Source organism: Musa acuminata, chromosome BXJ3-10, assembly GCF_036884655.1.
Source record: "Musa acuminata AAA Group cultivar baxijiao chromosome BXJ3-10, Cavendish_Baxijiao_AAA, whole genome shotgun sequence".
In the NCBI taxonomy this organism is placed as follows: Eukaryota; Viridiplantae; Streptophyta; class Magnoliopsida; order Zingiberales; family Musaceae; genus Musa; species Musa acuminata.
The window spans coordinates 29,331,788-29,345,180 of NC_088358.1; the positions used below are offsets into that span (position 1 = coordinate 29,331,788).

General features: G+C 47.8%; 2 protein-coding genes across 2 annotated transcripts; one reads left to right on the forward strand and one right to left on the reverse strand.

The window, feature by feature from the left end:
- The first annotated feature begins 4,136 nt into the window (after window positions 1–4,136).
- Window positions 4,137–6,513, forward strand: LOC103968703 (DELLA protein RHT-1-like). The gene is made up of 2 exons (XM_065169771.1): window positions 4,137–4,276; window positions 4,377–6,513. The coding sequence occupies exon 2, from the start codon at window positions 4,463–4,465 to the stop codon at window positions 6,245–6,247; it is 1,785 nt and encodes a 594-aa protein (XP_065025843.1). The 5' UTR covers window positions 4,137–4,276; window positions 4,377–4,462; the 3' UTR covers window positions 6,248–6,513.
- A 172-nt stretch (window positions 6,514–6,685) lies between these two features.
- Window positions 6,686–12,632, reverse strand: LOC135650440 (DEAD-box ATP-dependent RNA helicase 21-like). The gene is made up of 6 exons (XM_065169772.1): window positions 11,236–12,632; window positions 8,161–11,140; window positions 7,956–8,066; window positions 7,555–7,714; window positions 7,278–7,453; window positions 6,686–7,207 (listed from the first exon to the last, which is right to left on the reverse strand). Exon 1 carries the CDS (start codon window positions 12,466–12,468, stop codon window positions 11,377–11,379), a length of 1,092 nt encoding a protein of 363 aa, XP_065025844.1. The 5' UTR covers window positions 12,469–12,632; the 3' UTR covers window positions 6,686–7,207; window positions 7,278–7,453; window positions 7,555–7,714; window positions 7,956–8,066; window positions 8,161–11,140; window positions 11,236–11,376.
- Between the last annotated feature and the right edge of the window lie 761 nt (window positions 12,633–13,393).

The window sequence follows — 13,393 nt, forward strand, 5'->3', positions numbered from 1 at the left end:
TTCCCCATCCGGTCATTAAAACTGATCGAATTATTATAATATGATAAAATGTTCTAATTGACGGACATACTTCATTGCATTTTGTGGATTACGAAGATTCATTGTATTTTTCTAAAATATAATTCATAGATGGTCGGTTCAATTGACTTGTTAGAATGCGTCGCATCATAAAAATGATCAACAAATGAGATAGGTTAGTAAAGAAAATATGTCACACTTATATTCTTATAATATCTTATCCACAATAATAGCTGCTCGATATTAAGGCAATCGATATCTTTTGCTGATTCGGCTATCGATGGGACTCATCAAAGCGAACTATGACGTGACATCGTTAGAACGATTCACGCTTAAAAGTTGCAAGGCATAATAAGGCTCCTATTAGTCCATTATAAATGAAATGTGGATGATGAGAACGGAATACCATCACCAACCTCGACCAAAGCTGGCTGCAGTAGGAAGATTGTTCGATAAACTAGATTCGATGCCAGGAGCAGTAAAGAGAAGGTCGACAATGGTTTGAGTCGACCCTAAATCCGAAACTTCAAATCAAGCCTTTGACTGCTTTGAGCATGCTGGTGTAACCTCCGAGAAACATTCAAAACAATGAAGAATCAGTCGATCAAAATATACAATCGTTGCCAAAATGCTCCACTACTTTGAGCATACTTGGTGGAGGTCTTGGCTTCCACTCCTCTCTCTCTCTATCTCTCCTTCCGGGAGAGAGCTTACTGTTATTACAAGCTCAAGCGAGAGTCTCATCCTAAAACTAATGAGCTACTTCTTTAATTTCTTTTTGAAGTATAATGATATTATTATCTACAAAAATTTATTAATTAAGAGATATCTAGAATGATTAAATTCGGTTCGAGCACAAAATGAAAGAAGGTGAATCCCTCTATAAGCTTAATTGGAACCAAAGTGTCAAATTGGAGCTCCGGATTGTTAGGATTTTGAACTCCTCATGATATGCCAAGCTCCTCGTAGCACATCCAAGTCTTGTAGAAGAAGATTAACATCAGATTTTTTTTCTTCCTACTCGATTCTTTCAATACCTACGTTCCTAAAATTTAGGATCAAGAGCCGAAAGACTTTGAGAGGAAATAAAGAAAAAAAATTACTACTCGTAGTCGCAAACGATTAAAGAATAATTTTTTAAATCATAAATTATTAAGAGAATTTTTTTGTTGAGATGATTATTGTTAGTGAATCTTTACGCCGTGGTCGATGAGTCAGCACGACTTAGTTCAATCCCCAATGCGTAGGGTCGCCCACGTGGACGCTCGGGTGGTGGTTGAGTTTGAGCCTTGTCTCTCGAGTACAGTCTTCTCTCTTGGCTAGTGGTCTGTTTCTTCGTCGTCAAGCTCCTGCACACAAGTCAAGGTTGAGAGGGGGATTTTTCGACTCAACTCCTCCGAAGCTCAAAGTCAATAGTATGTATGAGAGAGCTAAGAGTTCGAAATGCCTCCTCCTCTTGATTAGCGAGGGTTGGCTTTTATACCTGTGAGGGCGAATTGACCGTACGAGATCAATTAACTACAGTCGACTCCTCGGATGACCGACTTAAGCTTCTATGCGAGTGTTGACCGACGTCACGTAGCGTCATCCCGAGCTTTCCGGGGCGATTGTACCATGATAATATTGTTTCGTACGGAGGAAGTAGCGAGCGATTGTTCGATGGAGTCTGCGACGCCACGTGTGTGCTGCATGTCACATTGGCCTAGAAGTTTCATGTCTGCACCGTCGTGTTTGCTTGTCTGAGTCCATATGGACGATATCGAAATGTGCCCTATCAATTATCAACATGACATGATAAATTTGATGCAATAGAGTTTAATAAAAATCGGTGTCCACATACTATATTCTAAAAGTTCAAAAAGGATAATTTTATCATTGTCAAATACATATCATCGACATCATCGTCGTCTTTATTTTTGCCGTTCAGAAAAAAAAAAACAACAACCTATATCATATGCTGCTGCCTGGCTTCTCGTACTCATCGCCGGACCACGTCTCAAGCACGAAGTACCAAGCAAAAGCATATAGAATAAGCTTTAATACATGTGAAGTCGATCGCTGCTAGAATATTTCTATCGTTGTAGCCTCTCCTCGGTCCCATAATGACACAACCAAATTGTCGCCCCTTTGTTTTTGCTTTCCGTTTGACTCACTCCAAACAGGTAGACTACCATCGACTAATTATTCAAATGCACACTACTTAAATAGACCCTCGCAACAACGTTACGAGAAAGGAGGCGGCTCGGTTGCACGTTTCTTAATGTCCCCTCGCAATTCTCTACGTCGGATTCGACGGCACGTCCGCGTCGTCGATCACGCTCTCATCTCCTTGGCCTCGTTTCCCATCCGCGTGACGCGTGGAAGAGGGAGAGAGGGTGAAGCCATCTGCTAAGCCACCAAACTGAGCCTTTCCGATCGTTTGTTTTCCGTGCTGCTTTAAGCTAATCATGTGTGATCGCTGGACATAAGCAGCCGCGAGGGGGCCCACCACCTCGTGCCACATCCGGCTTCCGCCTGCAGAGGCACCCTGCGCGCGGGACCCACAAAAGCGGGACCGCGGACGTCAGCCAATCACGAACGAGTACGCAACCAACTTGTTTTTCTCTCTCCCCAAAACTACGAGGGATTTTTTGTCGAGCACTTGGAGGATCGAGAGGGATAGGTGGGGTCAGAGAATGGGACCACGTGCGGGAAGAATCTGGACACGTGAATAGATCATGTGGTGGATGCGTTGCCATGGGGCCGGAACGACGTCAGCGCCAGAGCGCATCGGGAACGGAGGGGGAAGGAGGATAAGGCACGGAACTGTTTCGCTTTGCTTTCGGGGCCGGTCATGTCGATCCGATTGAATGCCACCGGACTCGTACGAGAACCGAACAGGAGGCTGAAATGGATAGCATTTGGATCCAATTATTCAGAGCCCCGGTAAGCTATCGACACCAATCGACACAGAACATATCATCGAAGTCCACCAAAATCGTGAAACGTAGCGGACGGACTCTTCTCTAGGAGTGAAGTTCCATTGACCCTGGAAGTACCTGCCAATGGCAACGGCGGAGAAGAGTGGATGTTGGGCTTTTCGAGGGATAATTTGGACGATCCCTTTTCCTCGGCATTTCGTCGAACGACTTCCACGCGCTGCGAGATAGCGAAGCCAGGTCATGTAGATAAAAGAGAGAAAAAAAAAATGGTGCGGAACTCTTTTGCCATAGAAAATTACGTAGCTATCTATTAAAGCGGTGCATGAAAGTAGCAACTCATCTCCCTTCGAAGGAATAAAGAAAGGTGATGGGTCGGAAGGCGATCGGGGAAAAGGGTCAAAGGTCGAGAACAGCCGGACGGTTCGTCGAGGCCGTTACGGATGCCATCAACGATGACGTACGGTAACGAGGATTGGCGCCCCGGTGACTAACGGCGTCTCATCCCGTGAGCCCAACCGGGAGGGAGCCCCGTCGGGAACGGGTGGGGAAGCGGGGCCCGAAAGGTCAGTGGAGTGGTCCACTGCCAAATTCAGTGTGACAGTGACAGCTGGCCTCGACCCTGCGTACGTGGGTGCAGCGCTGGTTCCCTTGCCCACACCGTCGATTCGCTCTCTCTCTGTGGCTGTTTGGTGGGGGTCTGTACCTCCATGGTGCAGTGTTTCTGCCACTGCTGATAAGCTGCTCTCTGTTATAAGAAAAATACCCGTAAGTATATATATTTTTTATCTCATAGATATACGACTCAATAGCACAAATGCATAAAAATATGCAAAAGATACGGGAACAAATAAATATATAATGAGTGAAGGATAAAAGCGAAAACCTTTTCCTTTTTTTTTTTTGTTGTCTTCGGAAAGGCGGTAAGTTCATGGTTATCCAGCACTCCTGCACTGGGGGCGTCTAAAGGACATGAACAGAGGGTGTGGCAGGGGATCGGATGGTCGACGCAAACGTCAAAGTCCAGATGGAGTGGTGGGATTGTCATATGCAGAGATGTCTGCAGCAGGCTGTAGCAACTTTTATAACAACACAGGAAAGTTAGCGGTGGTGGTGGTGGTGGTACGATTCCTTTTTCTTGGGTTTGTGGCACACAGACAATTACCGAGATGCGTTTTTTTTTATTATTTTATTATTTTATTTTTAAGGGATTAATTTAAGCTGGTGGATGATTTCTAAGGGCTTGTGAAAGGGAAGGAGGGTGGAATCAGTTCAGTGTGGGAGAGAGAGATGCCTCCTGATTAATTTGTTCCACTATATTCATTCCAGCCTGCGCCCAAGTTTGTTCCCACGCCCCCTTCTTCGCTCTCTCTCTCTCTCTCGATCTGTTCCTTCCAGTCACGCCCTTTGATTCTTCTTCATTTTATTCTTCGGTCACAGCTAGTCGTGGCGTCCGAGCCTTTTCACAGGAGAGAAAGAGAAGGATTGGCCACTCGGATCGCTACTTCAAGAAAAAGAAGGAAAAAATGAAACGAGGTCATCAAGATACTCTCCACGGCGGAGGGGGTTGGTACGCCGTGGCGCCGGAGATGGAGCGTGGGAAGCGGAAGACGACGATGGGGGCGGAGGAGGGCGGTGAGGTCGACGAGCTGCTGGCAGCGCTGGGGTACAAGGTTCGGTCGTCGGACATGGCCGACGTTGCACATAAGCTGGAGCAGCTGGAGATGGCCATGGTGAGCAGCGCCGCCACAAACGACGACGCCCTCCTATCCCACCTCGCCTCCGACACCGTCCACTACAATCCCTCTGACCTCTCTACCTGGGTGGATAACATCCTCTCCGAACTCAACGCCCCTCCTCCCCCTCTCCCCACGCCACCACCCCTGACCTCCGCCGACGCCTACGACCTCAAACCACTCCCAGCTCTTCCCGCACCCGCCGACCCGCTCGTGTTGGGGTCCGATCTCCAGTCCGAGGTCACGCCGTCCCCGAGAGACAGGAAGAGGATGAAGGTCTGCAGTTCACCTCCGTCGTCGTCGACGACCACGGACACGGCAACTTCTGCCGCGGCGGCGATGCCGGTGGTGGTGGTAGACTCGCAGGAGGCCGGGATCCGCCTCGTCCACGCCCTGTTGGCGTGTGCGGAGGCGGTGCAGCAGGATAACCTCAAGGCGGCGGACGCCCTCGTGAAGCAGATCTCGGTGCTGGCCACGTCCCAGGGCGGCGCGATGCGCAAGGTCGCCGGGTACTTCGCGGAGGCCCTCGCCCGCCGAATCTACCGGCCGCAGCCCCGGGGGGGCGTGGGATGCTGTTCCTTCGACTCCGTGGCCTTCGACGATATGCTCCACATGCACTTCTACGAGAGCTGCCCCTTCCTCAAATTCGCTCACTTCACCGCCAACCAGGCTATCCTCGAGGCCTTCGCCGGCTGTCGCCGCGTCCATGTGGTCGACTTCGGGATGAGGCAGGGGATGCAGTGGCCTGCCCTCCTCCAGGCTCTGGCCCTCCGTCCTGGTGGCCCGCCCTCGTTCCGCCTCACCGGCATCGGTCCGCCGCAGCCGGACAACTCGGACGCACTGCAGGACGTGGGATGGAAACTTGCGCAGCTTGCAGAGTCCATCCGCGTCGACTTCCGCTACCGCGGGTTCGTGGCCGCCAGCCTCGCGGATCTGGAGCCCTACATGCTGCTCGATCAAGACGCCGACGGCGGTGGCGGAGGGAAGGACGAGGAGCCGGAGGTGGTGGCGGTGAACTCGGTATTCGAGCTGCATCGGCTGCTGGCGCGGCCAGGGGCTCTGGATAAGGTGCTGGGGACGGTCCGGGCGGTGCGGCCACGGATCGTCACGGTGGTGGAGCAGGAGGCGAACCACAACGGAGGGACGTTCCAGGAGCGGTTCACGGAAGCACTGCACTACTACTCGACCATGTTCGACTCGCTGGAGGGCGGGGCAGCGGCGGCGGGTGCGGACGATGGTGGGCCGGACCAGGCGTTGTCGGAGGTGTACCTGGGGCGGCAGATCTGCAACGTGGTGGCGTGCGAAGGGGCGGAACGGACGGAGCGGCACGAGACGCTGGCACAGTGGCGGGGGCGGATGGACCGCGCCGGCTTCGAGCCCGTCCCCATTGGCTCCAACGCCTTCAAGCAGGCGAGCATGCTGCTCGCCCTCTTCGCTGGCGGTGACGGGTATAGGGTGGAGGAGAAGGACGGCTGCCTCACCCTCGGCTGGCACACCCGCCCCCTGATCGCGACCTCCGCCTGGCGCGTCGCCGCACCCGCCGAAGATCCTCTCTCCGCCTCGGCCGCGCGCTGATCATCACAAAAGCGACACCATCTTTCTCAATCTGAAGGCAGAACGCAGGTCAGCCGTCCGATGGGTATCTCCCGATCCGATCGTCTTCCCCTTTGGCGGTGCGGTATAACAGGCGCGGTCGCTGGCGTAGGCCCGGCTCGGGGGCGCAGCGGGCCCCGTCTTCCACTCCCTCTCTTTTATTATCATTATCATAGAATGTAACTTGAGCTCCTCCTTGTTCCCTCAATGGTTGATCTACTGGGATTACCTGAATATAATCTCATCCACTCTTCTTGTCTAGCAAACAAGGGTAGAAGAGCTGTGCTTTTGTTCTCCAAAGAAGTCATAGAGTGACAATTAGCCACACTGGTGGAGGCAGATTAATTTAAAAGAGGTACAAAATCATATTATTATTTTTATCATTAACGAGCTGCAAAATGTGGATCATTGAAGGGCTGGTTACCTGCGAGGATAGTGGAGTCGTCCCCACCACAGTAGCTCAATCGAGATCAGGAGGTAGGCGTCAGAAGAGAAGAGAGTATGTGAGAGGCATTGGGTCTACCAGTCCAGGCTGGAGAGGGCCACTAGGGCCCCACCACCACTAAGGGGTATCTCTGGTTAAGGGGTCAAATCAACTGCGACCGTCTTCCCGCACTCTGAGCGGGCTGCACGATGGCTGGGGGGATCGGAGCGAAACCTTAGTAAATAAACAACAACAAAAATAATGCAGAGATGGGGAGGAATCCTCGAGGGATGCATCTCTTGGGACCGTAGAACATCGTTGGCGGTGGTAGACAAATGGCTGTAGAGGTTGTCCGGCCTGTTCGATCCGCCCGATCCTGCTCAAATGCTGCTACTTTGCTACAAGGTTTACATACTCATTTCTTACACCAAGTTTACTTAACGTGCCGGTGTCAGCCTCTGTCACGTGAATCGCCCCCTGGTCCAGTAAAGTCCAGCTGTCTCTCGCTTCTCCTTTCCCTGGCAGAAGAAAGATAAGGCACAGTACCATGTGTCAACCAAAAGGCACCTAGTTTTGGATCATTGATACCATTGACAAGTACATTCCATGCTTCGGATATAGCTCTCTCAACATAGGCTTGTATGAACACAATTCTTGATGTCGACCTCATCATTGCATAATTCCGCTCAGCTACTGAGATGTTTCAGATGAATGAATCCGGGCCACTTGTGTAGAATCAACCCATCGAAAAAAAGGAAATTTCACTGCAATTTGCCGACTTGTCAGATCAATCAAAACCGGAACAGATCACTCGTGGCACTATTATTTTATTTTTCAAGAGGCACTATTAATTTTCAGAACATACTTCCCTGACTTCGATGAGGGCATTTAGAACACCAAGTGGACCACTATTTTGGGGTCTAACACATCGGGCGAGCTGTCCCTTCCACGATCACTTTATTTAGAAGAATGGCATAATGTTGAGCTAATCGGAAACCTCTTGTTCACAATCTGTTCCTGGAGAGCTAAAGCAAAGAGGCATCTTTTAGTGAGCAGGAGAACAGAATTGGAAGTGTGCTGGTTGTCTGATCAGCTAGTCTTAGACATTGAAAGGTCCTCCATGTATAGTACACATCACCAAATGCATCAACCTGCTCGTATGGTCATTCTTTATTGGAACAAGTGTATGTTTAAATATCGTGCACATCACCTAACCCTGTATATACTATGTCAATTTCAACACAAACAGTAGTGTTTGTTTCCTACCTCATGGAGTCCGAGTAGCCCACATCACACCAACCTGCTCGTGTAGGAAAGAAATATTCTCTTCTTTCTCCTTCCTATGAAAGCTACCCTGTCCCACGGCAAACGCCTTCTCTGAGAAGCCAAGTCAAATATTATCAACAATTTTATCGGCTAAAAGACCAAATTTAGCTCTACCTAATTCACACTGACAGAGATGTATCAAAACCTTATCAGAAGTGATTGACATTGCAGCCTTAAACCACTGTACTCGACAGCATTGCTGCACTAAGCCACCTAACATGTCACCATCAAACCAATCGTTCTAATCAAATTCCACCATGCGGCAGGTCTTCAAGTACAGGAAAATTCTGACGGCAACAAGTGATCACGCAAAGCCCCGCTAACAGATTAAACACAACTTTTTTGGTATTATGCAATACTGAAGAGTCATGTTAACAAACGTAGCTACTGCAGGTTATACAAATTTTCTATTACTTGGAGGAAATCACACCAACCAAAATTAATTCCAAATGAACTTGCAATAATCTAGGATCCAGCAACTTGAGAGTTTGTCACCATGTTTCAATTATAAAAAAAAAACACTGATCACTCATATGATCTTTTTTGTGTCAATATAACTGATACCATCATCCTAGCTGATTGACAAAGGGACATTTTTTTAGTATCCTTGACATAATTAGTAGCACAATAAATTGACCAAATTGACACTATATTTGTTTGCAAGGATACCAAATCTCAAGTTAGCTGATACCATTTACCATTCGGTTTCCTGTAGCCGACCAACAGTTCTGCAAACCATCTAAACAAATCTCAAAAGCCATCAGGCGACCAACAGATGTCACGTGCAGCTAAAGAAGAATCAACAAGAGTTATCTAGGAAAAGCAAACTTCAGTGCAAGTTGTTTGATGCATTTCTATAACTGCCGGAACTAAGGAACAACTAAATGAACCAAGTCCTATATAACTTATTCCAAGCACCTAGGAAGGCAAGAGAATGGTAGATCTTAAGATATGACATATCTCACTAAGAAGCATGGTTTCGCAATCAACCATTCTTAAATAAGCATTGTTCAAATAAGAGGTCTGGAATCAAGAGGATAAATTTGCAGGTACACACCAAGAGTCACAATTATGTATGGCAGTAGTGTATCGGTCAAGGCGTGGATTGATTATCAATGTATCAAGTGTCGATATATTGGAACATATCTAGTCTCAAAAAAATTCTTAGAAAAACTGAAAAGAAAAGAAGAAACCACTTGGTACTGGGCCTGTACCAAGCAGTATATGTACTATATTGGATGTACCAGATGGCACAGGCAGTGTGCTGGAAGACGTCCAGCTTTCTGCACGCTGGTAGGCTGGTACATTCACAACAACTTAGACCTATTATTCTAGGCTTGCAAGCCTTGGTACACATGACAACTTAGACCTATTACCATAGGCTCCTTTCTGGGTGAACACTTGTTAGTTTTCCTTGAATGTAAGAACAAGAAGAGTCTGAAGCCCAAAGTTCTGAAGATTTTAGACATATCAAGATACAGGTCTGCTATTTGGTCCCGACGGTGCTCATCCTGTCCAACATCAAGCTAATTAGCCTTGTGTCAACATATTGGCAAGTGGTGCTAGCTCTTGACCCAACCCAACCAAGTTAATGCCAAGTGCAAGCCTTGGCACACATGACAACTTAGACCTATTACCATAGGCTCCTTTCTGGGTGAACACTAGTTAGTTTTCCTTGAATGTAAGAACAATAAGAGTCTGAAGCCCAAAGTTCTGAAGTTTTTAGACATATCAAGATACAGGTCTGCTATTTGGTCCCGACGGTGCTCATCCTGTCCAACATCAAGCTAATTAGCCTTGTGTCAACATATTGGCAAGTGGTGCTAGCTCTTGACCCAACCCAACCAAGTTAATGCCAAGTTCAACTGATTTTAGTTGTATCCATGTTCGCCAAGTTTAAATGTTAAGGTTTTCCAAATGAGTACCTTACTCAATGACCGCTCGACCCCCCTCTCCTACAGCAAAGCAAAAAAAAAACCATCCATCGAAAGATAATTTCTCCAATTCTGTGGGAAAATAAGTAGAAGAGACGTTTTTCGAGATTAAAAAATGCTATATTCATTGTTCTACTTCTATTTCTGGCATGGCTTTTACAAGTTACAGTTGAGCAATCTTAACTATTGTCTAGCTACATAGTCACAAGTCAAATAGAGCCCACTCGGCATACAAATCTAAAGGTGTTCCAACCCTGCCAAGTATCATATAGGAGAAAGTAAACTCCAGTTTGGTTCTTCTCTAAACCTTTCACATGATGCCAATGATATCAGTTAACGTGACCAGCAGTTGTGCCCGAAAGAAATATTTCTAGTAGGGTTTATACCGACAAACTGTAAAGAAAACATCTCAAAATTATTATAGAACTTTAGGTACAATGATAAAATTGAAACGATCCAAAGAAAATTAGCATGGCTCAAATCTAGAAATGGTTCAATATTTTTAAAATAAAAAATTAATTAGTTTTGGCACTTGTCAACAGATACCTCTCCATTGGGCTTCGAAGCAATGTATTATCTATCAACAACTTATCTAGCCATCTAATTGCCAACAAACCAGACTTACTGATTTGTAGATAGGGCAACAAACATAAGCTAATCCCAACATTGCACGACTACATTCCTTAACCCTGCGCTTTTGCTATAACATCGAACCCGTCAGCACGACTACCAACAATTCTGCGTTACTAACCGACCCAAATGACTGCGCTATCATCGGATATGATCATCCGATTACAAGCTCCAAGACGAAGAAAGCGGCAAACATGTGATGTAACAATGGAACAAGATAAAAGAATGGGCCATCGCGATCAAGAAAATAAGGGTTTAGGCTTACAACCGGCGAGGATGAAGGCGAGGCAGAGGAAGGAGCCCGAATCGATCAAGATCCGGCTTGACGACCCGCCGCAGAAGCCATCGGGATGTGTCGGAAAGATACCGGCGACGCCCGACCTGAGAAGAACCAACACAAACCATGAAGCTGGAGGAGGATGAAGAAGCGGACACCGGCTTCTCTGCGTCCCCGTCGGTTGGTTTCCGCTCCTCTCTTAAAAGACTCGCAGCCTATTCAAAGAATTTTCCTTCTTTTTTGGCTCTATGTTTTTTTCCAAAAACGTGTCGAAAAGTGATTCGCTGTCAATATTTTACTTTTCTTAATATCAACTGTCAATAGCGCGGAATTAATACAAATTTTGGAGCATTATTTCATCAATTGGTCAAATTGTTACCTGTCGGACGTACCAGCGAGATCCATATGGCGGTGGGTGGGACCGCCCACGATCGCTCCGACCCGACGCAGCGCCCTCCTCGTCGCTGGCACACAGCCTTCCCCCACCCCGACAACCAAAGCCGGCTTCGCGGCACTCATATTATCCCACTCCTACCCCGCCCACCTCAAACAGAGCCACGCCCTTCTCCTCGCCACCGGCCTCGCCCGCAAGAACAGCCTCCTCACCCGGATCCTGCTTTCTCTGATGTCTTCCGGACACGTGGCCTACGCCCGCAGCCTGTTCGACGATATGCACAAGCCCCGCGTCTTCCTCTGGAACACCCCCCTCCGGTGCTACGTTAAAGGCGCCACTGAGGATCATGAAGACGCGCCAGTCCCGCTTAGTCATTTCCTCAATCTTCTTCTCAGACCAATGACGTTCGACACGCATATCGAAGATATCATATAGGTCAGCAGCGGCCTCCTCCGGCCGCTCCTCCACACCCTCCTTGCGGCGGATCTCCTCCCGTGTCTCCTTTTCGTGAAGAGCGGCCGGCTTCTTCTGCTCGCGCTGGTCGCTGCCGGCGATAAAACCACGGCCGGAGAGGACCCGCGCCTCGTGGGGATTCTGGTATAAGGCGTTAATGTCGCGGAAGGTGGCTTCAGTGTTCTCCCATTCGAATGAGAAACGGAACTTTTCGCTAGGCTTAATCACCCGCTGCTTCTTGGGCTTCTTGGACCCCAAGTATTGCTCCCTGATGGTGCCGAGCTCCTTATCCCGCTCGCGCTCACGGTTTCGGACGCGACGATCACAGTCCCGGTCGTGGTCGCGTCGGTGGCTGGAGTCGGAGGGCTGCGGAGGAGATCGAGGGCAGCTCGGCGGTGCTCGGCGACGATCTCCTCGCGGCGCTGGCGCTCGGCCATGAAGACGGGCTTGGCGTCTGCGGCCGATGGCAGCTTCCGAAGGTCGCGGTCGTCGGCGGAGCGCTTCATTGCTGTCGTCGATGCCGGCGAGGAGGAGGAGAAGGTGGGGTTTCGACTTCGATTCGATCGCTTGGCTCGTCGCAGGAGGGGAAAGAGAGTTTCTGGGAGATTCTACAGATGTTTTGGTTCGCTCGATCTTTCGTGCCTGAAGAATTTCCGAGATCAGATCGCGCACGACCGTTACAATCCGTAGAGTACGTATTACCTCACGCAACAGCCCGCGTGGGCATATACCGGTGCTTAATCTGTTCGGATTCGAGCCAGACATGGGTCATAATACAACCGATAAAGAATCAAGAGAACCAACAAATCCGATAGACATCGCGTCTAATAAGCACCGTTCGGGATAATTTGAAGCTTAATACCCGGTTTCGTCCTTTAGTAGATCCAAGGTTGGCGGCCATAATGGACGGTCAACATCCATTTGCAGTACCATACATCATCTGAAACGATGGAAAACCGCAGAATGCCATTACACCAGTTGTGTGTTTCGTACAAAACTTTCTTCCGACTAATTCAGATATATATATATATATATATATATATATATATATATATATATATATATATATATATATATATGTGAAGAACAAGATTTCAACAAAAACAGCTTATACAAACATTATAATAAGTTGTGTAAACCATCACTCCTGATATCCAAAAAAGAGGTGCTTTAATGTAGATATTACGGTCGAACTTTATCACCTTGTAAGAAGAACTCGCTCCAGACATCTAATGATGAGTGACTCAATCATGCACAGGAAACAAGCGCGCTGCAGGACGATGTGATCCATCAAATTCAAGCGTTAAACTTATTGACTAGTTTGTCCTCTTCCTCTGAATTAATGGAAGGCACTGATGGTGACCCGAGAAACAAATGGAACCATGTACTATCAGCAGAATCTATGAGAAGCGAGAATGCAGAATAAATGCCCACGGAGGTATAGAGATCAAGGATGAAAGTAGTTGTTCATATGTAACTTGCACTGTCCAAGATACTTGTTCTGATTTTGATAACAAAAATGCCATAAACAAAGCAACAAGCCATGCCAATATTATTGCCAAAAAACAAACAAAACATACCAATAAAATCCTTGGGAGCACAAAAGACTGTTAGCATCCAATAAAAACTATAAAAAACAGAAGCAAATAATTATGTGATAACATTTCCCTAATTTCTGGACGACACCATA